Source organism: Mustela erminea, chromosome 20 (assembly GCF_009829155.1).
Source record: "Mustela erminea isolate mMusErm1 chromosome 20, mMusErm1.Pri, whole genome shotgun sequence".
NCBI lineage: Eukaryota > Metazoa > Chordata > Mammalia > Carnivora > Mustelidae > Mustela > Mustela erminea.
This window is the reverse complement of record NC_045633.1, coordinates 2,419,860-2,444,440: the sequence shown is the minus strand read 5'-3', so window position 1 is coordinate 2,444,440 and position 24,581 is coordinate 2,419,860. Positions and strand designations below refer to the sequence as shown.

Below are 24,581 nucleotides of genomic sequence, written 5' to 3'. Positions count from 1 at the left end.
CTGCCGGCCTCCTGTTCCCCTCACACATTCCCAGGGAGGGACAGCATCTGGACCCCTCAGAGCTGGGTTCGGATACCTGCTTCCGCTCACCAGCTGCGTGACCCCGGCCATGCCGTGTAACCTCCTTGTGCCTCAGTTGTCTCACCTGTAGTGTGGGTCTCACAAGAGTACCTACTCCCTGGGCTACCCAGAGTGCCGAGTGTATGACACGGACAGGCTCTCCCGCCCGGCAGCCAGTGCGCCGCAAACACTGTTCTTTTCTCCCGAGCGCCACAGGCCTCGGAAAGCCCCATCTGCCTTGCCCTCCCACACCTTGGTCTAGAAGTCATGACGTCAGACTCTCGGAGGGCCCCCTCTGAGGCACGCCCCGTGTCCGGGGACCCAGGCTGGCTTGGCTTCTGCCAGGGAGCGGGCTCCTCACGTCTTCAACTCCCACATCAGCCTCTGTGGCTGCTTCCTGTCTTTCTGCCTCAGCCAGGGAGGGGGAGGGGGTGTTGATTCACATCTCCCGGGCTCTCAGGTGTGGTTTCTCCCCTGGCATGGGGCCTGGGTGTCGGTGGGGGGAGCGGTAACAGAGCAGCCGGGTGCTCATAGCAGAGGCCCAGAAAGCGTGGGACGAGGAGCAGGTTCCGTTTTGGAGCTAAATCCCCGCCCCGTGTCCTGGGAAGTGCAAGGCTTATTAAGAGGGGAGAGAAGGGTGTGACCTATAGGGGCCAAAGACATGTTCCTTATTTGCTCCTGGTTCCAGGAATCTGTCCCGCCCTTGGCTCCCTGCTCTTAGTCTGTACTGGCTTCATTTTTAGGCAGGTTCTTGCTTCCTGCAGTGGCCAGTACATCCACCAAGAGCTCCATGCTCCATGCTCACTACCTGCTAGAGCTACAATAGGAAAGGTTTCTGTCGCCCGAGAGTCCCAGTAGAAGTGCTGGTTGCCTGGCTTGGCTCACGTGCAAATCTCCGAACCCAGCCCAGGCTGTGGGCAGGCAGGAGGGTGCGGGTGCTGTGCTCTGATTGGCCAGAGGCGAGCCACGTGCCCTCCCCTGGACCTGCAGGTGCGGTCAGCCCCACCTGAGCCAGACGGCTGGAGAATGAGGAAGGGGAGGCTCCCCAGAGGGAACCCCGGGAGGGAGGAACGGGGACGGGGACAGGGACGGCTGAGACCCACTCAGGGGCAGGACCTGGCCCCGAACTCCGGCCAAGGTGGGAGAATTAACCAGCATACCCAGGCCCTGGCCCCGTTGTCCCAGACCTGCTCCGGGCTGCCCAGGGCCTCGGAATTCTGGGTCCAGCTTCTCTCGTTGTGGGGCAGAGGCCATTGGGACACTCCTCACCCATCGCTCCGTACCCCGGGGACAGACCCGACCTGTGCCATTCCCCTGACTGGTCACCGGCCAGCGCTGGTCACATGCTCCTCGCTAGCCAATCACAGGCGAGGGAATGGGATGGCCGCGATTGGTCTGAGGATTAGCCAATGAGGGTTAAGCAGTGAGGATGGAGGCGGGAGCGGCCCCGAAGCGCACCTGTCCGGACGGTGATGGCGCAGACGCCGGGTGCGCGTCCAGCCCCGCTTGCCACCGCACTGCACGCACCAGCTGTGGCTCAGACTCGATGCGACCAACCCTGTTTATTTTTTATTTTTTGGTGGTATAATTGCCATACAATAGTGTATGCGTCTCAGGGGTCCGGCAGAGTGCTTTCACGTTTGTGCCTGTTGCGAAGTGATCCCCACCCTGTGCCCAGTGACCCACCGCCTGTCCCCCTATGAAGGGAAGAGAATATTAGTAGCTGCGGGCCCCGCGCTCTACGTTCCTCGGATGGGCTCAGTGGGAAGGAGACGTCCTAGAAATTGGCTGTGGGATTTGAGGGATAAAGCGACTCAGGGCCCTGGATGATTTCTGAACGAGGTTCTGCAAAGGACGTGGAGTTTTATCCTGGGCGTGGAGGGGTGTCTAAGAGCTTTCTAGATCGGGAAGGGAGGGAAAGGTAGGCTGCATGGAGGGAACCCCACGAGCGCAGGCGTGGAAGTACAAGGAGGCAGTGATACCCCGGGAGGAGTATGGTGGGGGGGACATGAATGCTATGTTCATGGTCGTAAAGGTTCCCATTTCCTGCGTGCCTGACATGTGCTCAGCTCCACCGGGATCTCTGTCCACTGGAAAGCCTTGCAGGTGGGAGGCTACTGGTCTCTCCACTTCAGTGACCAGGAAACCGAGGCATGGAGAGATGAACCGACTCACCCAGTGTTGTTGGAAATGGCAAAGCTAGGGTTGGAAGCCGGGATTTGAACTCCAGAGCCTGTGCTGTTTGTCCTACCTCAGATCTTTCTCTCAGGAGTGGCCTCCCAAACACCGGGCCTCTTGGCCGAAACAAAAGCCACAAGGAGTTTCTTGCAAGCTCCGATTTCTCTTCCGTTTCTTAGTAAAATATTTCCCAATCCCCTTCTCCTCTCCAGACTATACAATTCCTTTGGAGAACTAGGGCCAGCTGGGACTTCCTGCTTACTCATATTTAGAAAGAGAAGAAGGCTGTGCGTGAGGGTCCTCCTCTTCCTGCCTCCATTTCCTCCTTCAGCCCCTCCCCAGCCTCAGCTCCGCTGGGAAACTCTGCGACCTGTTGGGGCTCTGTGCAGTCCCTCCCCTCAGCTCACTTTACACCAGACCATTTCTCCAGGCGTGCATCCAACCTGCACACAGAAGCAGAGCTGCAAAGGGTTGGACCTGGTGGGGAGAGGAGCCCTGGGCAGAGGATTTGGGCTACTCCCATGCCATCGAAATCAACATGGAACCCAGAAGCTTGTTTGTTTGTTTGTTTAAATAAAAGTAATACTTACATGTAGTAAAAAAACTCAAATGGTAGGAAAGGACTTAGAATAGTAATAAGTTTCTCTTGTGACCCCACTGCACCCGTCTCCTGCCAGGAGGGGAAGGAAGGCCAGGTTAGAGCCAGCAAGTGGCCTTGGAGGCATGCATGCCCTTCCAGAGAGTGATGTATGGACAAGCAAACGTGTGTTCATCACGTATTAGCTTTCTCTTGCTATATAATAATATCACCACGAATGTAGCTGTGTTAATCAGCACGTGTTCTGTTGACCCACAGTTTCTAGAGGCCAGATGTTTGGGTACGGCTGAGCTGGGACCTCGGCATGGGCTCTCGCAAGGGTGTGGTCAAGGACTCGGCTATGGCTGTGGTCTCATCTGAGGCTCGACTGGGGAAAGATCTCTTCTGAGTGCCAACTGTGATGTTGGTGGCACTGTTCCTTCCAGGCTGCTGGACTGGGGGCTGCAGGTTCTCGCTGGTCCTTGGTGGGAGGCTGCCCTCGGTTCTTTCCCTGTTGTCTCCTAGCCAGCTGGAATTCTAGCCTTACAAGATATAACCCCATGCATGTGGTCCCTACCTACCCATCATTTTTGCCTCACTCTGTTGAATAGGAGCAAGTCACAAGCCCCACCCACACTAAAGATGAGGGGAGTACACACAGGGGTGTGATACAAGGTGGGATTCCAGGGGCCCTCTTAGAGTCTGGTTTTTTTTTTCTTTTTTAACTTAAAAGGTGGCCAACAGCACATACTAATTTTCATTACCTTTTTTGTTGACTAACAGGTCTTAGAAGTCTCTTCCCAGAGATTCTAGGCCAAAGTTTGGGCTGGAGTGTGAAGGCTCCAGAGAGCCCACAGAGAAGAGAGAGGCTCAGACTTTTTCTGTGCTGTAGAAAGGTCTCTGTTATACTTCCTCCACGCCAGGCACTGTCCTCCGTGTTTACCTGCATTAACCCTCACAACCACCCTGGGTGGGGTATGGACTTCTATTACCACTATTTTGCAGAAAGAGGGTATCCAGGTCTAGAGAGACTATGTCACTTCCGTAGGGTTCCACAGCTAGAAGGTGGCAGTAGGAACTTTTACCCTCAATTTACAGATGAGAAAGCTAAAACTCGGGTTGCCCCCATAATGTCTCATGGCTCATCAGGGAGCCTGGGCGGGGTGGGGGTGTGTGTGGCTGGGTGAGGGTCAATTCCCTGACTCCTCCCATTGTAGAGATGGCAGAGAAAGGCCCAAATCAGAGGAACAACAAAATGCCCAGGCTGATGGCTCTTCACCGCTGTGGGCAGCTGGTCCTTACCTTCTCCACCAAGCTGACGCACTAACGTGCCCCTTTCCTCCACCAGTTCAAAGTCTATAATGTGACCTACATGGAGCCTACCCTCCGGGTGGCAGCCAGCAGCCTGAAGTCTGGCGCTTCCTACAGCGCCCGAGTGAGGGCCTGGGCCCAGAACTACAACAGCACATGGAGCGAGTGGAGCCCCAGCACCACGTGGGTTAACCGTGAGTATCCACAGGGAGGCGAGGGCAGGCGGACCGTCTGCTCATCCCCTTCATGCTGTGGCTAGACGTCTGCTCCAGCGGAGCATCCGCGTTTCCCTTGCGTCAGGTGCCTTGAACCGCGGGTAACGGGATGACTGGCAGACTGGTGGAGTGGTCAGGGTGGGCACGCGAGGCTGCGGTAACAAATGAGCCCATGGCTCCCTACAAACACCGTAGGAATGCATCTCTTGCTCATGTAACACCCAGCATGAACCTAGCTGGCTTGGGGGGGGGGGGTTTCCTCCCTGTGGCTCCCTCACTCCCTGGGATTCTTAACCTTTGCGTGTTGTGGACCCCTTTGGCGGTCTGGGGAAGCCTGCGGACCCTGTCTCAGAATGCTGTTTTCAAATGTGAGAAATACAGTATGTGGAATCACAAGGGGAAACTAACTTTACTGAAATGAGGTTATAAAAGTATTCTGAAATATATTTGTTGTCGACGAGTATACGCTGCTTTATTAGCACCATAAAAATCAGACCGAGTGGTACTTCTTGTACATGCTGTCATTTCAGAGTAGATGAGCACAAGTGATATTTTGTTGATTTCTATTTGTGCTGAGCGGTTGATGAGGCCGTTAGGACTGTGCTTTCTCTGTCCATCGAGGGCACGGAGGGATGGTAAGGGGCAGCAGGAGAGAGGGCACGAGGGAACTTTTTGGAGCAGGTGACCGTGAATGAGCGAGAAGTAGCCATCGGTGTGCGGACACCAGCAAAGGTCTCCAGACGGGCATGCCGTGTTCTGAGCGCTCATGTATGACGTCCCCACGACAGTCCTGTGACATAGCGGTCCGTTAACCCCAGTGTACAGATGAGGCCTAGAGAAGCTGGGTCACCAGCAAGGATAGGACAGGGTCAGGCTTTGAACTCTGGTAGTCCAGGTCCAGAGTCACTGCTCCTGACCTCTGGGCTTCAGGAAAGAGAGAGCAGCAAGTTCAAGATCCTGGGGCGGCACTGGGCTTTGGAGGAGCAGGGGGACAGTGAGGCGGCCATGTGACAAGGGCTCAGAAGAAAGGGATGAAGCGGGAGGGCTTGATGGCAGCCAGCTCACGCAGGGTCTCAGGCGACCGTTTCCTGAGGCTTCGGTCTCCTGGAGGCAGAGAGCAGGCGGTACCCTGCACAATGCGGGCTGACGGCTTCCCTCCTGTTCCAGACTATGAGCCCTGGGAGCAGCACCTGCCACTGGGCGTCAGCATCTCCTGCCTTGTCATCCTGGCCGTCTGTCTGTCCTGCTACATCAGCATCATCAAGTGAGTCCTGGGCTCCGGCATGGGATGCCACCAGGCTGGCCGCCCTGGGGTATGCCGTGTAGGTGGGAAGCCGCCTCGGGACCTTTCTGCTTCCGGTCCCTTCGTTCAGCTAGAAGTATTTTTTTAGGCAGCTGCTATTCACAGGGCACTGAGGCAGCAGCCAAGGGCAAGGCTGACGAGGACCCTGTGCTCCTTGTGGCGAGACAGAAGATGCCAAGGAGCCATAGCTGGTTTCCAGAGCCATCTGTGTGCAGAAGGGAGTTTACCAGGGTCTCAGGGAGAAATGTTTGGGGTGCCGTGTTGGATGGGGGGGCCAGGCAGGCCTGACAGGGTGGAAGGAGCTGGGGAAGGACCGTCCTCCGGCAGCAGCGAGGTGGGTCACCCTGAGTACCCAGAGTGAGGTCCACGCACAAGGGGCACGTGGCAGTAGACAGAGGAATGCTGGGCCGTTGCCGTGGCGGAGTCTGCAGATCTGGGTTCGGATCCTGGCCTTGGAGTTGGGTAGCTTTGTGGCCAACAAGAGGCTGACCGTCTTGGGTCCCTCCTTTGTGGGTTGAAGGAGCGTATTTCATGAGTCCTAAGAGTCCCAAGAGAGTGCTGGGTCACAGTGGGCAGGGAGGGTAGAGGAGCCTTGTTGCCGGTGAGCTCAGATGCTTGGAATCCCAGTGTCTCACGGCCTCAGCCCTCCCATCTTGGAAATGGGTCTGGTGAGCCCTCACCCCACAAGGCTTAGCGATGGCTGGGGACTGACTGAGGGCAGGGGTCTCGCGCTTTGGGTCCCACACTCACAGCAGGTGCACAGGGAATGCAGGCTTCCCTCTTCTGGTCTCGTCACTGATGGCTCTGTGCGGCCCGAGGCAAGTCTTCTCCCTTCTCTGAGCCTCAGTTTCCCCTCAGCTGACCCCCCTGCCCCCGCCAGGAAGGCCCTTTCCCAGGCGTCACCGTGGCTCGCACTGTACCCTCAGTCGCCTCGCGCAAGTTCCCTCCTCGGAGAGGCCTTCTTGGATCACACTCTCCATTCCCCTCTTCCCCACCGTCTTTATTTTTATCCGTGACCCTGAAGTGGCTATGGCTGATGTCTGTCTCTTCTAGAAGGTCCGTTCTGCAAGGGCAGGGATTTTCTCGTCTCCTTCACTGCTGTGTTGCTGATACAGTGAGTGGCACGTAGTAGGTGCCCAGCAGAGGTGGGCTGCCTGACCGAGTGGAGTGGGCGAGGGCCGGTCAGAGGCATCTGAGAACCAATCCTCCCGGTGCTGACGCTGGGTGGCTCCAGCCAGACCCGGACGGAGAGAAGGAATCTGCTTCTCTCTGGGTCTCCTCAGCTTCATCGCTGACGGGGGAACCCGGAACTCTGTCCTGATTCCGTGGGGCTCGTTCCTACCAAAGACAGAAGTGGCCACGTCAGGAACTCCCCCCTCCTCCTGGAGCACGAATCTGAGAGTCATGCCCACAGTCCAGCTGCCACTGCCCTTCTGGGATTCGGGTTTCTTCCTCTGTTGAGTGGGATTAGGGCAGGACATCCAGGAACTAGTCATTGTGGTCTCTGAGCCCGTCATGGAAGAAGCATCAACCCGGCCATGATGTCCAATACCTCTTCCTTTTCTTTTTCAGGATTAAGAAAGGATGGTGGGACCAGATTCCCAACCCAGCCCACAGCCCCCTAGTGGCCATAGTCATCCAGGACTCACAGGTAGGAGCGGGGGCCGGGGACAGTGCTTGGGACCGCCTTGGCAGGAGGTAGGATTCAAAGCAGCTGGGATGTTAAGGATACCAGGTGGCTTTTGGAACTGCCCACCGGAAGTCAGGAAGATTCCAGGGTTTCAACAGCTTCGTGTGGTCAGTCACTAGGAGCCCAGAGGCCCTCACTCCTCGCGCCTTGGCTCCCATGGGTACTCTGTTCAATTGGAGTGCGCTCCTCTGGGTTGGTCACTTGGACTCTTACGTCCCTTGGGAGGAGGTGACCCGTGAGGTCACCTCCGTGTCATCTCCTGGAGAGGTGCCTATACCAAGACAGAAAGCCACAAGGTGAGGGAGATGAGGACAGGCTTCCTGTGTCTTCCCCTTATGAGCAGAAAACTGCCCCCAGGACACTGGCAAATCTCTCCTCAATTCTCATTGGTCTAAATGGTGCCACATGCCTGTCCCTAGAGCATTCCTGGGTAGGGGAGTGGGAACACCTAGAGACCAGCCACGAGCTAGGGGTGGGTCAGCTTCTCCACCAAGATCACCATGTGGGCTTTCCCTGGGCCATATCAGCATTCTCTAGGAGGGAGGGTAGGGAGGTGACACAGGCCACGTCTAGTACAGAAGAGCCGAGTGTCCTCAGTTCTCCAGAGTCTCTCTGGAGTCCAGAGGGGCTGGTTTTGAACCCCACTTCTGCCACTTACCTGCAGTGTGGACATGGGGCAAGTTGCTTCACTTCTCTGAGCCTCAGTTTCCCTCTTGTGGGCTATCGTTGTGCCTACCTAACTGATGTTGGACTTCATGGAGACAATAGATAGAAGATGTCTATCACAGGGTCTAGCACAGAGGAAGTGCTGTTCGTGTATCAGTTAGCTTTGCTGTGTAACAAATCAGCCCACAGTTCAGAGAGTCAGAAGGACAACCACTGACTTAGGCCTTGCTTGTGCAGGTAAGCGGTCCGGGCTCCATGTAGTGGTGTGGGTAGAGGGATCGGGGCTGGGCCCCTTCCCAGAGGCCTCCCTCAGAGATCCGGAAGTTGTCTGCCTCTCACCCGGAGCATGGAGGTGACTAAGCCATGTCGGTCATCGTGCTGGCTGACCCAGTGTCGCTTCGAAGGCATTCTCTTGGACAAAACGAGTCACCTGGCGAGGACAGATTTATGCGGTAGAAGGAGCTTCAGAAGACTGTGGCTGTTTTTACCATCAGTGCTAGCAACTTAGTACCAGGCAGTCTCACTGATTCCCAGGATGCTGAAGCTCTGAGAGCTACAGTGACCGGACTGGACCTCCGGCCGGTGTGATGGCAAGCCTTACGCCCTTTTGCAGCAAACGCTCACCGAGCTGTGTGCTACGCTCAGCTGTAAGGCCTCTCCACCCCGTTTCACTGGCTGTCTCTCTATTTTAGATGTCACTGTGGGGGAAGCGGTCCCGAGGCCAGGAACCAGCTAAGTGCCCGTATGTATACAAACTTGGGTCATAGCCTGTGTGGATTCAGAAGGGGTTGGGATTAGGGCAGTGGGCCCTCCTTAAGAGTGGGGTCACCCCCCCCCCACCCAACCTCCATGTCTGCCTTTTCCTCCTCAGCCTTCAGCACTTGTCTTGTGATACTGGGCAGGAAGAGGGATGGTCTGCGGAGGTGGGCATGGTGGCTGAGCCCCCTGAGTTTCACCAGGGGGTCAGGCCTCGGCGAACCCCCTTGGAAATGCAGTCCGGCCTGAGTAAGGCTGATAGAGGTTACAAGCCAGACCGTGGTTACAATTTGGTGTGATTACATACTGGTTGGCAGAGAGCCGCCATCTTCAGTCCTTGAGTATCTGGTCATCACCCTGGCCTCCCGTTGTCTCTGTCATCTCTAGCTCCTCCCCCAGGGCCTCCTGGACTGTCGGACTATCACGGTCCAGTCACTAGAGGGTTGATTGCTGGCCCAGCAGGGGGCTCCAGACCATGGTCATTACTTCTGCTTTGGTATTGACAGGTATTTTAAATATCATCGTCCCTGTCAGAGACTTTTCCTTGTTTGGTTATGTGTGGCCTCCAGAAATCCCAAAATAAAACACAGGCCCTGCCTGCAGGGAGCTCCCAGGGTAGTAGTGGAGAGAGACCGAGAGATTACTGATTATGAAGCCAGGAGGCCTGTGTGCAATAGATAGACATCAATCCGGAACCATTTCAGAGCTGGGCTTTGACGGGTGAGTAGGAGTTTTTCCTGCGGAGACGTTGAATGCTGACCAAACATCTCTCTACTCTCGCACGCAGACACTGGAGGTCCTGTCTTGCCAAGCTCCTTCCCTGCTTGCTGGAGCACAGCATGGACAGGGATGAGGAGGGCTCCAAGACGGCCAGAAGCGCGCCTCTCCAGGCTCCGGGAAAATCAGCATGGTGCCCCGTGGAGGTCAGCAAGACGATCCTCTGGCCAGAGAGCATCAGCGTGGTGCAGTGTGTGGAGCTCTTTGAGGCCCCGGTGGAGAATGAAGACGAGGAGGTGGAGGAAGATAAAAGAAGCTTCTGCCCATCGCTCCAGGACAGCGGGGGCGGCTTCCAGGAGGGCAGGGAGGACATCGCGGCCCGGCTGACAGAAAGCCTCTTCCTGGACCTTCTTGGTGGGGAGACTGGGGGCTTTTGCCCGCAGGGCTTGGAGGAGTCCTGCCTTCCTCCTCCTTCAGGAATTGAGTGTGCTCAGAGGCCCTGGGCTGAGTTCCCGGGGACAGAGCCCCAGGAGGCGTCACCCCGGGGCTGGGAGCAGCCTCTGCACCCCGAGTCTGCTCCTTGGGCCCCTCTGACCCAGAGGCCGGCCAGCCCGGCTTTCCCAGAGATGCCCCCCGTCGTCACAGACAACCCCGCGTACCGCAGCTTCGGCAGCCTCCTGAGCCAGTCCGCAGCTCCCGGGGAGGGGGACTCTGACCCAGAGCAGACTGAACGGCCCAGGGAGGTGGACCCCAGCGTCCCCTCCATCCCCCAGCCCGAGCCAGAGAGCTGGGAGCAGATTCTGCGCCAGAGTGTCCTCCAGCACCGGGCGGCCCCAGCCCCCGGCCCCGGCAGCGGCTACCGGGACTTCGCATGCGCTGTGAGGCAGGCCGGTGTCCCCGATGCCGGCGGGGTGGCAGGCTTTGGCCCTTCTGGGGACGCGGGCTACAAGGCCTTCTCCAGCCTGCTCCCGGGGACATCTGGGGACGAGGCCAGCCCTGGGGACGGGAGCTACAAACCCTTTCAGAGCCTCCCTCCGGGCGGCTCGGGGGCTCCCTTCCCCGTCCCCCTGTTCACCTTTGGACTCGATGTGGAGCCGCCACGCGGCCCTGGGGACCCGCCTCTCACAGACAGCGCCCCAGAGCATCCGCGTGCAGAGCCAGCAGGGAAGGCAGGGGACAGGTGCAAGACCCTGCTGGCCCCGGAGCCAGCCACAGACGCCCTCAGGGACGACCTGGCTGGCAGCATCGTCTACTCGGCCCTTACCTGCCACCTGTGTGGCCACCTGAAACAGTGGCATGGCCAGGAGGAGCGTGGCAAGGCCCACGCGGTGCCCAGCCCCTGCTGTGGCTGCTGCTGTGGTGACAGGTCCTCGCCGCTGGGGAGCCCCCTGAGGGCCCCAGACGCCTTGCCAGCGGGAGCTTCCCCGGAGGCCAGCCTGTGTCCAGCCTCCCTGGCACCCCTGCGCGTCTCAGGGGAGGACAAGTCCTCCCCGTCCTTCCAGCTGGCCCCCGGCAATGTGCAGAGCTCAGGCCAGGGCCCCGGAAAGGTGACCGTGCTGTCCGCAGAGCCCACGTGCACGAGCGCTTCTTAGGGGTGTCCTCTCAACGCTGCGGTCCGCAGGGCAGGACTGTGCCTGCCACAGCTGGAAGCCAGCCCTGGAAGGTGGCTGGGCTGGCAGAGTGATGAGGGACTTGGGAGACCCCAGTCTGAAGTGGGGAGGTGGTCCGACGCAGGGAAACAGACCAGACCGCGCGCCCCAAATCTCCCAGCCTTGGCCTGGGCTCAGCACATCCCATGGGAGTGGATGGCGTGCGGAGCGGGCCGAGGCAGCTTCAGAGATCGCGAATTCCTTGGGAACCTCGGCTTGTGCGCCAGCCGTTGGCCTCTTCGTGGGTCCCCAGCTTGTGCAGGGTGCTGTTCCTGCCATGCCCCCCGCCCGCTGCGAAGCCTGCTTTGTGCACCTCCTCACCCTGGAACTCCTGTCTTGTCCAGTTCTGGGATTAGCTGCTGCTGTCCCGTGCATTGGACGCCGAGCCCAGAAACGGATCAAGCCAGCCAAGGGGGAAGGACTTGGAGGCCTTGGGAAATGGATGGGTATTGAAGTCGGGGAAGGGTCCTCATTGGCCCAGGGGTGCCCATTCACCGGACAGACCTCCTTTGGGTTGACATTGGAGGCGGGATCTGGGTTGGGGGGGATGGGGCCCTTCATTAGGAGTGGGCGACAGACACAAAGGGACACAGACGATTGTGGTCACCAAGTTTCCGTCAGGTTCCCACATGACCGTTAAGACTGGGGGGTGCTCCGGGGAAGCAGGGGATCCCCAGAATAAACACAGCCAGCCACTTTGGGGCCGCTCTGGGCCTGCAGCCACGGGAGGCCAAACGGAGGGAACGCCCCCCCCCTCCACGGACCCAGCCTCACGGGGCGGTCCAGACGGTCCACACCAGGCACACTTCGCCTGCACATTGACCTGCCCCCTGGGTTGAGTAATGCTTGTTTGCATCTCAAAGATTATTTTCTCACCTGGGGTGTCTCAGCAGGGGAGGGTGGAGCAGGAGGCTGTGGCGTTCGGTATAAATAAAGGCTCTTTATCTCTTCCCCGCCCCCCTCCCCCCTTTATTAAACAAACATACTGCTAGACCTGGAGAGCACTTTATCTGTTGTATTTAACTCATTGGCTCTTCCCGTCCACAGGAATCGAGGTCCAAGAGGTTAAGTAACTTTCTATCTGCACTGGGGTTCCTCGGAGGCCAGGATTCAAGTGCAGGTCATTGCTTTAGGAGGTAATTCTAGGACACTTTGCTGGGGGGTGGGGAGGGGAGTCAGGGAAGGTCAGGAGGCAGGAGAGGGTGTGTTCCCCAACAGAGCTAGCCTGCGCAACTGCCCCTCACCCCTCCAGGAGCCCTGGTTGGCCCTGCATGGTGCATGCCTAAGGGCATCCCTGCAAAGGTGGGGGAGCTGGGGTCCGGTCAAGGGCTGTTTCCAGGGACTCATTCTCCAGCACTCCGGCTGCTCCAGGAAACACGTCCCCAGGCTGAGAGTAAACAATATTGGAGCAGCCTTTGGCACATCAAAGAGATGCAGACTGAGTATTGCCAGCAGCTGCTACACGTTGCCAAGGTCACACAACTAGTCAGTGGCAGACTCGTCCCCGTCCGTAGCTGAACCCAGGCAGTGTCTCCATTAGCCAGGCTGTCTGGAAGCGATCCCAAGCCGACAGCCAGGCCGATGGCATGAGGACGAATACACAGGATTTAAGCTCTATGTCGGTGATCACTCTGGTCTCTGAGTAGCTACCCTGATGGCCACACTTGCAAAAGAGGGGGCTCGGTTGTTTGAGGTTCCTTTCTGTTCTGGCATTCTACACAATGCATTGTTCTCTGCACTAGGCAAGGAACCCCAAGGCATTTGGGGGATGGATCCGCAGACCTCTTCTTTGCTACAGGCCCTTTATCCTGCCCAGACCTTGGCTTTCCCATTCGTAAAACAGGAAGGCTAATCAAGCCTGCGTCCTGGGGAGATCCTGGAGATAGTCTCCCTCCTCACCTTCATCATCTCTCGGGCTTCCTCCAAACTTCCCTGGGGGGTCTCTGACGGCTCCAGTCACCCTTGGTTAATCCTGATGTGGGAGCCCTACCGTCTTTGTCCTCCCTCTGTCCCCAGGCTCTCCCACTTAGGCCCCCTGCTTCACTGGTCAGGAGTTCGCAGCCTGGAAACTCACTCCTTCACCCGAATGTGTATTAACTACTCCCAGAAGGTCATTTAGTAATCCAAGGAAATACAAAAATTCAAAAACTACAAGCACGGATCAGAGTTTGAGTTTAGATTTGCAGGAAGGGAATCCGAAGGAAAGAGAAAAAGGAAATGTTGGCTCAAAGAACAGTTTTTGAAAGGGGGTTTTTGTAGCAAGACAAACAAATGTCCAGCATAGCGCTGTCCGGCAGAACTTTCTGCTACAAGGAATGGGTTTCATGCTGTCCACTGCAGTCCACGTGTGGCTGGTAAGCACCTGAAATGTGGCCAGTGTGGCTGAGGAACTGCTTCTTACATTTTATGGATTTAATTGACATTTAAATGTAAACAGCCACCTGTGACTGGTGATTCGAGTATTGGGCAGAACAGGGCTTCTAGATCATTTTCTTCCAACGTATCTTTGTCCATTGTCTCGGTGTGGATCCGGAAAGATGGAAGAAAGAATGAGATCTGGCTGCCCCAAACGTTTGCCCCTAGAGCGGCAGAGGAGGGGATCTGGCGGATCAGGCGGGTCCAGACTAGGATCGCCTCCCCCTACCCAGAGCTGGAAGTAGGCTCCGGGTGTGGGCGGAGCGAGACGCTGGCGGTGGGCGTGTCCCAGCGCCCCGCCCCCTCCCCCCCGCCGCGCGGGGCTGGACCAGAGGTGGGAAGAGCCGGAGGGGGGCTAGGCCTCCCAGACCCCGGGCAGCCTGAGATGCGCTGGTTTCGCGGGATCTCCCGGGCCCCCCCACACATCTCCAGCCTTGATTTTAGGATGATCCCCCGCCCCCCCCCCCCCGGGGGAGGTGTGTCTCTGTTTTGTTTTATTTTATTTGATACTTTTTTATCTTTTTAAATTTTTTGTACCCAAACTCCCTGCTTCCTGTTTGTTTGCGTGTGATTACTAGATTGGCACGTGCCAGTCTTCTCCAATTCAGAGAAAACATAAAGGTATAAAGAGGAAAGTGAAAACCACCGGAAATCGCATCCCCCGCCAGATCCTGGCGCCCTGTGGGCGGTCACCGAATGAATGTTTGTTTTTTGAAGGTGTAGCTCCCTGACATCCTGTTGAACAACCTTTCTGACATTATTTTCCCACGAAAGTTATTTAAAAAAAAAAAAATGAATAAGAAAGAAAGAAAGAGAGAGAGAGAGAAAGAGACCAGCAAAAAGTTTTTGAGCCGCTGCAAGGGAGGCATGAGCTCATCGGACCCCCACAGCAGCGGGACTCGCCCGTGACCAGAGCCCTGACTCCTGACCCCTCTTGGCCACTGTTTGCCCATATTTGCAGACCCCTCTTGCGGGTCTCAGAACACTGAGACTCCGAGAAGCAAGGGCTGTGCCCTCACCCTGCCTCGTTTCAACCCGCCTTTGCCAATCCGGGGCTGTGTGACTGTGGGCGAAGTGCTTGACCCCTCTGGGCCTCAGTTTCCACCCCATCAAAGACGTTTAGGTAGGAGAGGTAGCGTGCAGCCCGCAGGGGCAGGGTGGCGAGCAGATGCCGTGATGGGTGCCCAGCTGATCTGGGGATACCTGATGGGAGCTGGCCAGTGTCAGTTTTTCCTCAAAATCCCACCCTTTCCACCTGTTTACTGACAAGCCAGAGGCACCTGTCTAGTGCGGGCACTGGCTGCGCCCGACTGGCTGCCGGCTGGCTTCTTAGTCCCTGCTGCTCCCTAGTGGCCGCTCTGGCCCTAGCGTCTGCCTCTGTCCCCGGGGTTCCAAGTCTAGGGCATTGCCACGCCCAGAAAAGCGGGCCTGGGACATCCTGGTGCCCCGTCCCCACCTCTCTTTCTTTGCCTTTCTCTCCCAGCCCCATCAGCACCTCACAAAAGGGGCTGACATACATGAGGAGTTCAGAGTGCTCCAAGGATCTGCTGTGTGGCTGGAGGCCAGTCCCAGAGCCTCTCTGTGCTAAACCGGGAATGATACTAGTAGGATGCTCAAGGACCAGTAGTTAAAATTAAATACGCTAATTCATGTAAGCCTGAGAATGGTGCCTGCACAGGGTTAGTGCTGTGCAAGCTCGCCTTGTTCCTATTATACTGAGTGGGTCTGTGGCTGTTGAGGGAATGAGGGAACAAGACATAATTAAAGAGGGGGCGTCTGGGTGGCTCAGTCAGTTGAGTGTCTGCCTTTGGCTGGGGTCATGACCTCAGGATCTGCTTCTCCCTCTGCCCCTCCTCCCTCTGCTCATGCTCTCTCTCTCTCTCTCAGATAAATGAATAAAATCTTACAAAAAACCATAGTTAAAGGAGATAATGACATTCTAAATTTAATGCTACTTTATTGCAAAAAAGGTCGGCCTGGCACAATGGAAATCCAAGACAGAAATGGTCCCAACGGCATCATCCCACCAACTCGTCCAACAGCTTCTAGATGTTCAGATGCAGAGTCCGTGCTCGTGCATGTGCCGAGGTGTTGACCATGTGTGCCTCCGCATCTACCCATACACATTGTATCTTCTCCCTCGCACCCCTGCCGCAGGCTGGCCCTGCTTTCTGCTCACATTCTTCCATACCTCCCCCATCTCACAGGGTCTTGCCCAGACTCTGCTTCTCTCCTGCCCCCAGACCTGAGGCACCAAGCTTTCAACAGATCTTTCCAGAGAAAGAGAATGAGACAAGAGAGGCTGGGAACGGGCTGGAGTAGGAGCAGGCTAAGCTTACCTCGTCCCATGGGTACAGCTAGACAACGCTCACATTGGTGTAGATAACACAGGGCAGAAGGCAAGAGGTGCAGGGAGAGAGAGAGAGTGACGCTGAACCAAACTTGGAATCCTAGCTCCAGTCTGAAGTCTGACTCCAGCCACAGAATCACTTCTGACTCAAGTCATAAATGGATTCGTGACCCACGCTATGGACCTAGTCATGATCCTGAGGCCTGCACACTGACCCCAGCCACATGCTGACCCCTAGCCCTGGTCACAGACTAATCTTTCACCCCAGCTGTAGACTGATCTGCGGTTCTGGCCATCTGGACCCCTCGCTCCTATCCACTGACACCTCACCCCATCCAGGAACTAGCATTTCCTGATTTTCTGCTGGTAAATTCAGCTCGAGTTGGTCAACAAATCGGGCCCTTCCTCTTTGTCACAGACAAGCAGTGCAAACTGGCTGTTCTCTTTTCTAACCGAAGGGAACAGCAGGAGGAGAGGGTCCCTCTGCCTTCACCTGTGCTGCTTTGGATGTGATGTCTGGTGGTTTGGCAGCCGTCTTGTGATCATGAGGGGACAAGACTGGAGATGAAAGGTAGTGTCTGAATATGGCAGAATGGGAGAAGAAAAGAGTGTGGGTCTTTGATTACATTATCAAGTGATCAAATCAACCTCTGGATTCTTAAATAAACCATAAACCTGCTTTCATGTAAGCCACTACAGAGTTTCCTTTGCAACCATAAAACAGCCTTAAAGATTGTGATACATAGAATAACCTCCAAAGATACTCACATCCTAATCCTGGGAAACTGCGAACATGTTATGTTACATTGCAAGGGAAAATCAAGATTGAAAGTGGAATCAAGACTGCCGTTGGGGGGCAAAAAAGACTGCTGATGGATTGATTTTGCCATGGAAAGAATATCCTGGATTGTTCAGATGGGCCCGAGGCTCATATAATCCCAAAGGCCCTTCTAAGTGAAAAGGGGATGTAGGAGAATTAGTGTCCGAGAGAAATTTGAAGATACTGCTGCTGGCTGTGTAGATGGAAGAAGGGGGCCATGAGCCATGAATGTAGGTGACCTCTAAACGCTGGAAAAGTCAAGGAACAGGTTCTCCCTAGAGTCTCCGGAAAGAATGCAGTCCTGCCGAGACCTTGATTTTTAGCTCGGTGACACCAGTTTTGGTCTTCTGACCTCCAGGACTATAAGATAATACATTTTAGGGGCATCTGGGTGGCTCAGTGTGTTAAGCCTCTGCCTTTGGCTCAGGTCATGGTCTCAGGGTCCTGGGATCGAGCCCCGCATTGGGCTCTCTGCTCAGCGGGGAGCCTGTTTCTGCCCCGCCTCTCTGCCTACTTGTGATCTCTCTGTCAAATAAATAAATAAAATCTTTTTTAAAAAAAAAGATAATACATTTTATTTTCAAACCACTGGAGTTGTAGTGACCTGTTATGGCAGGAACTAGGGAACTAGGACATGGATATTTCCACGTGTCTGACTTGGGGTTCTGGACTCATCCCAGCCTTTTCTTCAAGCCCCAGGTGTATGTGCTGGGTGGTCAGAGGCCACAACTCAGCCAAGTCAGCAGGTCAAGCCTCTTGCCCACTCCCTATCTGAATACCAAGAGTCACCATTTTGAATTCTTTTTTTTTTTAGATTTTATTTATTTATTTGACAGACAGAGATCACAAGTAGGCAGAGAGGCAGGCAGAGAGAGAGAGGAGGAAGCAGGCTCCCCACTGAGCAGAGAGCCCGATACAGGGTTTGATCCCAGAATCCTGAGACCATGATTTGAGCCGAAGGCAGAGGCTTAACCCACTGAGCCACCCAGGCGCCCCACCATTTTGAATTCTTAATACTTTTTCAACTAGAAGACCTGCGCTTTCGTTTTGCTTTGAGCCCCTCACATTACATAGCCAATCCTGAAATAAGGCCTTTCCTTTTCTCCAAGGCTGAGCCCACCACTCTCTCCGGATCCCAAAATGCCATCATCTCCCCCCCCACCACCGCGTGTTCTAAGCTTCTTCCCTCTGAGGGCTTCTTCCCACCAACGCATGTCTCTGTTCAAGTCCCCTCCATCTGCAAACAATCAGAGGTTCCCTCCACCCTCTTACTTCTTTCTCTCCTTCCCTCCCCAGCCACATTCTTGAAAGCTGTCTGCTCTCTGTCTCCACTTCCTCCCTGTACGCCCACTCCTCAACCCTCTCCGTGTAGAAGCTGCCTCACCTCTGCCATGAATCTGCTTTCACCAAGACCGGCCGCCATGTTCTGGTCTGTTTCAATCCATACCTTTCTGCCCTTCATGGTTCTCCTGCTACTAGCTCCTTGCTCCTGCTCAGGCTCCTTTCCTAGGGTCTTCTCCTCTGCCCGACCTTTTTTTTTTTTCCCCCCCAAACATGGGATGGGGTTGGGCAGAGGGACTCCATGTCCAGCATGGAGCCCGACACAGAGCTTGATCTCACAACCCTGAGATATGACCTGAGCCGAAATCAAGAGTTGGATGCTTAACCCACTGAGCCACCCAGACGCCCCTCCTTTGCCCTACCTTAAACATCTGGAGTCCTCAAGCCCTCCCCCCACACCCACACACACACTCCAATCTCGTTTCCGTTGTGGAGGACGAAAACTTTTCTTATACTCTTCAAAGGTTCTTCTGGCTGGTCTAAGAATTAAATTGATGTGAGAAAGACTAATGGGAGGGGAAAAAAACCCACGTTTAATTAGGTACACGTGGAGATCCAATAATAAAATTCGGACCTGAGTAATGACCCAAAGCAGGCAATTTTTATATGTTTTAGACAAAGAAACACAAGTCTCTGAGGAATTGACAGGACCGAGAAAACATGCCTGGGAGCTTCGACTAGTAAAGGGTTCTAAACAAAATTTGGGTTGGGGCAATAAGGGAGTAAAAGTGACGAGGTTTGTTTATGCCTCCTTCTCGGCCCTGAATTTCCCACCTCTGGTCTTAGCACAGGGAGGGAATCTTTCAGATGGAAGATTTAGTTCCAGCTTTCAGAGGGACAGAGGAAGGGTCCCAGTGCCCTTCTGGCGTGGGCTGTCTTGAGTAACTTTAATTCAAAATAATCAATATACCAAAATGCCACATTTTGGGTTGCTTTCTCTGAACCCCATCACCGTAGAGTTAACTACCACTTTTAGTAAATCTGGCTGGCGTTTCATAAGGCAGGGACTGTGCGGCCCAAGGTAACACAGTGGCTGGCTCATAGAATGTGCTCAATAACATTTGTTGAATGAATGAATGAATGAATGAATGGTGTCTTCTAAATATATCTCCCCAGCCCCAGTCTCTTGCCTGAACTCCAGACCCATATACCCATCTCACTTCTCCAGACACTTCCCACATCCTACCTAGCACACATCACTATCTAATGTGATATTTTTAGGACATATTCACCCTTCTATTTCTTACCAGGTCCCCCCCATCTCCCCCACTAGAAGGTAGACTCCATGCGGACAGATTTTTGTTTGGTTGGTTCACCGCTGTATCCCCAGGGACTTAGAGCCCTGTGTGTGGTACACAGTAGGTGCTCAATAAGTACTTTCTGAACACATGGATATGGGTCCCCACATCTTAAAATCCGTATATCCCAAACTGAGTTCTTCATCACTCCCCCCAAACCTCCTCCCTCTGGGTCTCAGTTGCTAAAGCTAGAGAGCAGACATCACCCCCAACCCCCTGCCCCAGACTGCCCACTTCCTCCCTCGCTACTGAGATGCAGGCACGGGTGTCTCTTTCTTGCTTACAGTGCCTCCTAGCTCCCATTAGGCAAAAGTGTGGGTCACATAGGCTCAGGATAACCCGATATGGGACATTTACCCCAGAGCAACCCAGGTGGGGGACACCAACTCCCAGGTCGGGGGGCAGGGGCGGGCGGCGCTAAAACGATTTTAGGTGTTACATGGGTGTGACACGGAAGGGCACCACACCAAGAAGCAATTCCCTTTTCAATTCTCTTTCTCTTCTTCTGAGTAGCCTTCCACAGGTTACAGCATCTCGCTAAGATTGAATACCTCAGTTTTGGTTTCACTGTTTTTGTTGTTACAGTTCCCTTCTGTTGATGCTCAAGGATTCTGGTTATCCATTCGTGATGGTGATGATGCTTCCCCTTTTTTTTTTTTAATGCTTCTTGTTTAAGAATAAAATGATTTAAATAAAGTGAGTACATCGATATGAAAACAAGTTGATTACATAGTGGGGGAGGAAAAGAGGAAAGCACGTAAGGCATAAACCTGTGGCAGTGTGGGTGAGGGGCGCAAGTCTGGAAGACACTGGTCTACAGGCCCGAGTCCAAACCCAGTAGCAACCTGGCTCCTGCTCCTCTCGGTTTTTTCAGCCCATCCTATACCTTAGACACCATGACCTGTCACCCCGGATACCATGATCTGTTGCCCCTGGGCACTGTGACCTGTCACCCCGGACAAGGGGACCTGGTCATTCCTAGACACCGTGACCTGGGGCCCTAGAGTCTATGAGCTGATATGATGTTCTGATTATTGATAAATATATCTTTGGTCTTTATTCTGGCCTTTATTTAGAGGTCCTAAAACCCTTGGAATTTCCTAAGTGATTAGAACAATGCATGTCTTTTGTTATGTTAATGAGGTGACCTTTGGGAAGTCCCTAGGTCACCTAAGGATGGGGGCTGGTTGCCTGGGGAACCAACCTTATGATGGCTTGAAAGTGTCAGTCCTGCGTCCTTGACCTCTGGGGAAGGGAGAGGGACTGGAGATTGAGTTCAGTCACCAAAGGCCTGGGAGTTCATCAATTACAACTATTTAACAGTGTCTCCATAAAAACCAAAAAGGACAAAGTTCAGGGGCTTCTGGGCTGGTGAACATGGAGGGGCTGGGGGGATGGCGAGTTCTGGGGAAGCCTGGAAGCTCTGAGCTCTTTCTCTGTATCTTGTTCTAGAACCCCGTTCCTGCGTTATATATATTCCTTCATAGGAAACCAGCGATCTAGGAAGTAACATGTTTCACTGAGTTCTGTGAGCTGCTCTAGCAAACTATTCAAACCCAAGGAGGGGATGTTAGGACCTCTGATCTGTTGATCTGTTGCTGTTCGACCAGAAACGCAGGCGACCAACCCAGACTGGAGATTGCCGGCTGAAGTGGTGGGGGAGGGCGGCAATCTGGAGGGACCGAGCCCTCTGCCTGTGGGATCTGATGTGTCTCCAGGGCAGGGAAGTGCTAGATTGGGTTAACTGCTCGGTGCTGTGGAAGTAAGTACACACACTGAAATTGGGGTCAGAATTGTAACCGGACCCCTCCCCGAAGACCTGGGACCACCGGCCAACATGACCTGCCCACCCCCAGATCCATGATCCAGCCACCCGCAGGCACCGTGACGTGACGTGGCCATTCTCCAATGATAATGAGCTGCCTATCACTCCTTGAGCCCCAAGACCCGGCCATTGTACTCAGACCACAATGCGCATTTGCAGACCCCCAGACCTATGCCCATGGCCTTCCCACTACCAAGGGTGCTCCCCACTTCTCCATTTCAATCAGGGACTCCGATTCTGATAGGGGAACACTGTACCCTAAGATGGCTGACCAAACCAGCAAGGGACTTCGAGCCCCTGTCTCAAAGACCTTCCCTTCTTTCCCACCCCATTTCCCCCATGCGCCAAATGTACCAAGTATGGGGAAGTAGAAGGGTCGAAGTCCCCCCTCCTCCTTGTGCTCAGGGCTCAGACCTTTGGAGAATAACCTCGTCGGAGCTCACCAGTGTTCAATAAACCTCCGATCTCCAACGTCTCCGAGTGCCTCTTGGTTCTTCCACCAGGATCCAGTCCAGGTTCCACAACGATTCTGCCTGTCCAACATCTGCGCCTTCCTCTTCGGAGAATGGCACCTGGTCTTCCTGGAAACCATCTCTCCCGACCCTTAGTTCATGTTGTTTCCGTTGGTACTGATCTCGCTCCCAGCTTTCCGATCAGACACAAGACTCCGGCCCGGCCAACCAGAGCATTCCTTCCTCAGTTTATAGAGGGTTGGTTCAGGGACAGGCATGTGATTCAGTCTGACCAACGGGGGCCTTTCTTGGCATGATCTTTGGACTATTCGAACAAAAATCTATTCTTTCCTTAGAGCTTCCTAAGCGGGTAGGTGATGAGCCTGGATTTCCGAAGAGATTTTCTTTTTCCCCCCACCACTGAGTCTCACCGAGACCATCTGAGAAGGAAGCCAACCCAGGAGAAAGCAGATCCCAGAGATTGGGCCTTCCAGTCTGAAGGAATCATTTGGGTGCCTTGATCAATCTGTGCCTGAAATCACATCCTTGAACTGAAAAAAAATTTTTTATGAGCCAGTAAGCCCATTTAGAAAAGCAATTTCTGTTACTTACAACCACAAGCCTCGGTTGAAAAAGTTCATTTTTTATTGAGATTGAATTCACATCACCTAAAATTTAATCATTTAAAAATAAACAACTTTGTAGGTTTTAGTATGTTCACAATGTTGTGCGCTCATGACCACTCTAATTCCATCACCATCCGCTAGCCCCGTCACAAAAAAAAAAAAAAAAACCAACCCTAACCCATCAGCACTCTCAATTTCCCCTCTCTCAGCCTTCCAGCAATTAATGAAATATCATCTTTTAACGCCCACTTCCAGTGGACATTTCCCTGTGAGCCTGTCCCTGAACACAAGGGCAGAATTGTTCTTGCTTTAGCACATCCCTTTCTCATCACCTGTCCTAATTGCCAATTTTATTTTTTTGTGTTTGATAGTGGACTATTGCAAGCATACAGGAAGTCACTATTGGTGTGTCTCTCCTACCAGACACAGAGGACAGGGACTAGAGTCTATTTCCTCTTGTGTCTCCCAGCCCCCCAGCCCAAGCTGTCTGGCCCAGACGAATGGTTCCGTGGAGACACCAAACACGACGGTGAACAAGGGCTCACTCTCAACTTCCCAGACCCCCTCCGGGCCAAGACATCAGCATCATCGGCTGACTGGCCATGGAAGTGACTTGTTTGCGTATGACTTGGGTGGGGTGGGGGAATTAGAAGGAGGGGGGGACTACGCTTTAGCTGAAGAGATCACCTCCCACACACTGACATTTGATTAACCCAAAACTAAACTAACAGATGGTTGCTGAGTCTGGGTACCCCCCTAAAAATTTCCCCTTCTGCACCCACTTCAGATACATAGATTTGGTGAATGAGGAGGCAGAGTAAACCAGAGGCCGTCTGCACGTCGGCTTACCTTCTCTGGGTCTTGATTGTCCCTATGCACAAGTTAAAAACAGCCCGTACCGCCTAGGGTCACCTGAGGACTCAGGGAGGGAAGACCTGTGCCGCACTTAGTGCTGGCTTGTTCAAGAAGTCTGTTCAACAGGATGCTTTCGCTGGGCTCCCCAAGATGTTGCGTGAGATCGCTAAAGCCACCACACATGCTGTTTCCTTTGCTTGGAAAGAGCTCCTCTGCACCGCTTAAATACTCCATTACGTTTCAGCTTAAGCGCCACCTTCTCCAGGAAGTCCGCCGGCTCCCCAGACCCCGGTAAGGTGCCCTCTCCTCTGGGCTCCTTGGCACCTGTCCTTCCCCATCAGCCCAGGAAGGGATGGCCTGAGACATCCCAGAATGCCCAGGGTCCAGCACAGGGCGGGTGCTGAGTTAATGAAAGGGCAAAGCAGAACACCCATTGAAGAATGAGCAAGTGGTTTTTTGTTTTTTTTTGGTTGTTTGTTTGTTTTTTTTTTAAAGATTTTATTTATTAATTTGACAGAGAGAAATCACAAGTAGACGGAGAGGCAGCCAGAGAGAGAGAGAGGGAAGCAGGCTCCCCGCTGAGCAGAGAGCCCGATGCGGGACTCGATCCCAGGACCCTGAGATCATGACCTGAGCCGAAGGCAGCGGCTTAACCCACTGAGCCACCCAGGCGCCCCGAGCAAGTGGTTTTGTTCTCCTCCTTGGCCCTTCTAACTGGGACTGCTGGCCTGCCCTGGGCGCCAGGGCTCTGGCTCTGTCCTCCATGTGTCTGTCTCTAGAGAGAGAAGGTTGTGGATCAGTGACCGGTGCTGAAGCTGTGGCTCACACCAGCTCCTGAGGGTAGACGCCCGCCCCAGAGAGCAGCAAATGCCACGTACCAGGCTATTAGTTTTGTTTCTGGATGGTTCACTTAGTAGCCTACTGCCAGCTGGGATTTGGCAGGCCAAGATCGTGCTTGTTTTGATCTGTCCAGGACATGCTTCTCTTCCCTTCCCCCCACCCCTTCCCCCCACCCCCCAGTTTTGTGCATGGAGCTCCCCCAGCCTGGGACCATCTTCTCCCCTTCCCCCACGGCCAAGTGCAGTTCCCGCAGGGCCCTTGACCTTTCTGCAGGACAAGCCCTGTGGTTACTCCTCTCCCTCCTTCCCTGCCTCGCGGCACCCAGCCCAGGGTGCAAGCCGCCGCTGTCAGTAAGTGCTTGTTGATTGACTGATGGATGGTTTGGGGTAAACATTTTTGCGAGTTTGACCTTTCCTCTGTGTCAGTGCAGGGAAACCACAGCAGCCTGAACTTTCAGTAAAGAGGAGCCTCTTTGAGGAAGGGAGTCTTTGCAGAAACTCACCACAGCTGCCTGGAAACCAAGTCATTGCTGTCCTTCCTCCTGGGTGTGCAGCTCTCTTGGAAGACCTAGGTGGCTCTGGGGCACGGCTCCCTCCGGGCTAAGATGGGACAAGAGGAGGAGGTTCAGGACTTTGCG

At 54.4% G+C, this 24,581-nt stretch overlaps 1 protein-coding gene across 6 annotated transcripts in view; it reads left to right on the top strand.

Moving 5' to 3' along the window:
- Nucleotides 1–12,115, top strand: part of IL4R (interleukin 4 receptor) — a 35,374-nt gene extending 23,259 nt beyond the window's left edge. For all 6 annotated transcript variants that reach the window (XM_032327315.1, XM_032327314.1, XM_032327319.1 and 3 more), the window contains 5 exons: nt 4,164–4,320; nt 5,509–5,605; nt 7,217–7,295; nt 8,693–8,742; nt 9,544–12,115. In XM_032327315.1, the coding sequence (XP_032183206.1) occupies nt 4,164–4,320; nt 5,509–5,605; nt 7,217–7,295; nt 8,693–8,742; nt 9,544–11,065 (1,905 nt within the window). In that variant the 3' untranslated portion in view covers nt 11,066–12,115. The remainder of the gene's footprint in view (nt 1–4,163; nt 4,321–5,508; nt 5,606–7,216; nt 7,296–8,692; nt 8,743–9,543) is intronic.
- The last annotated feature ends 12,466 nt before the right edge of the window (nt 12,116–24,581 follow it).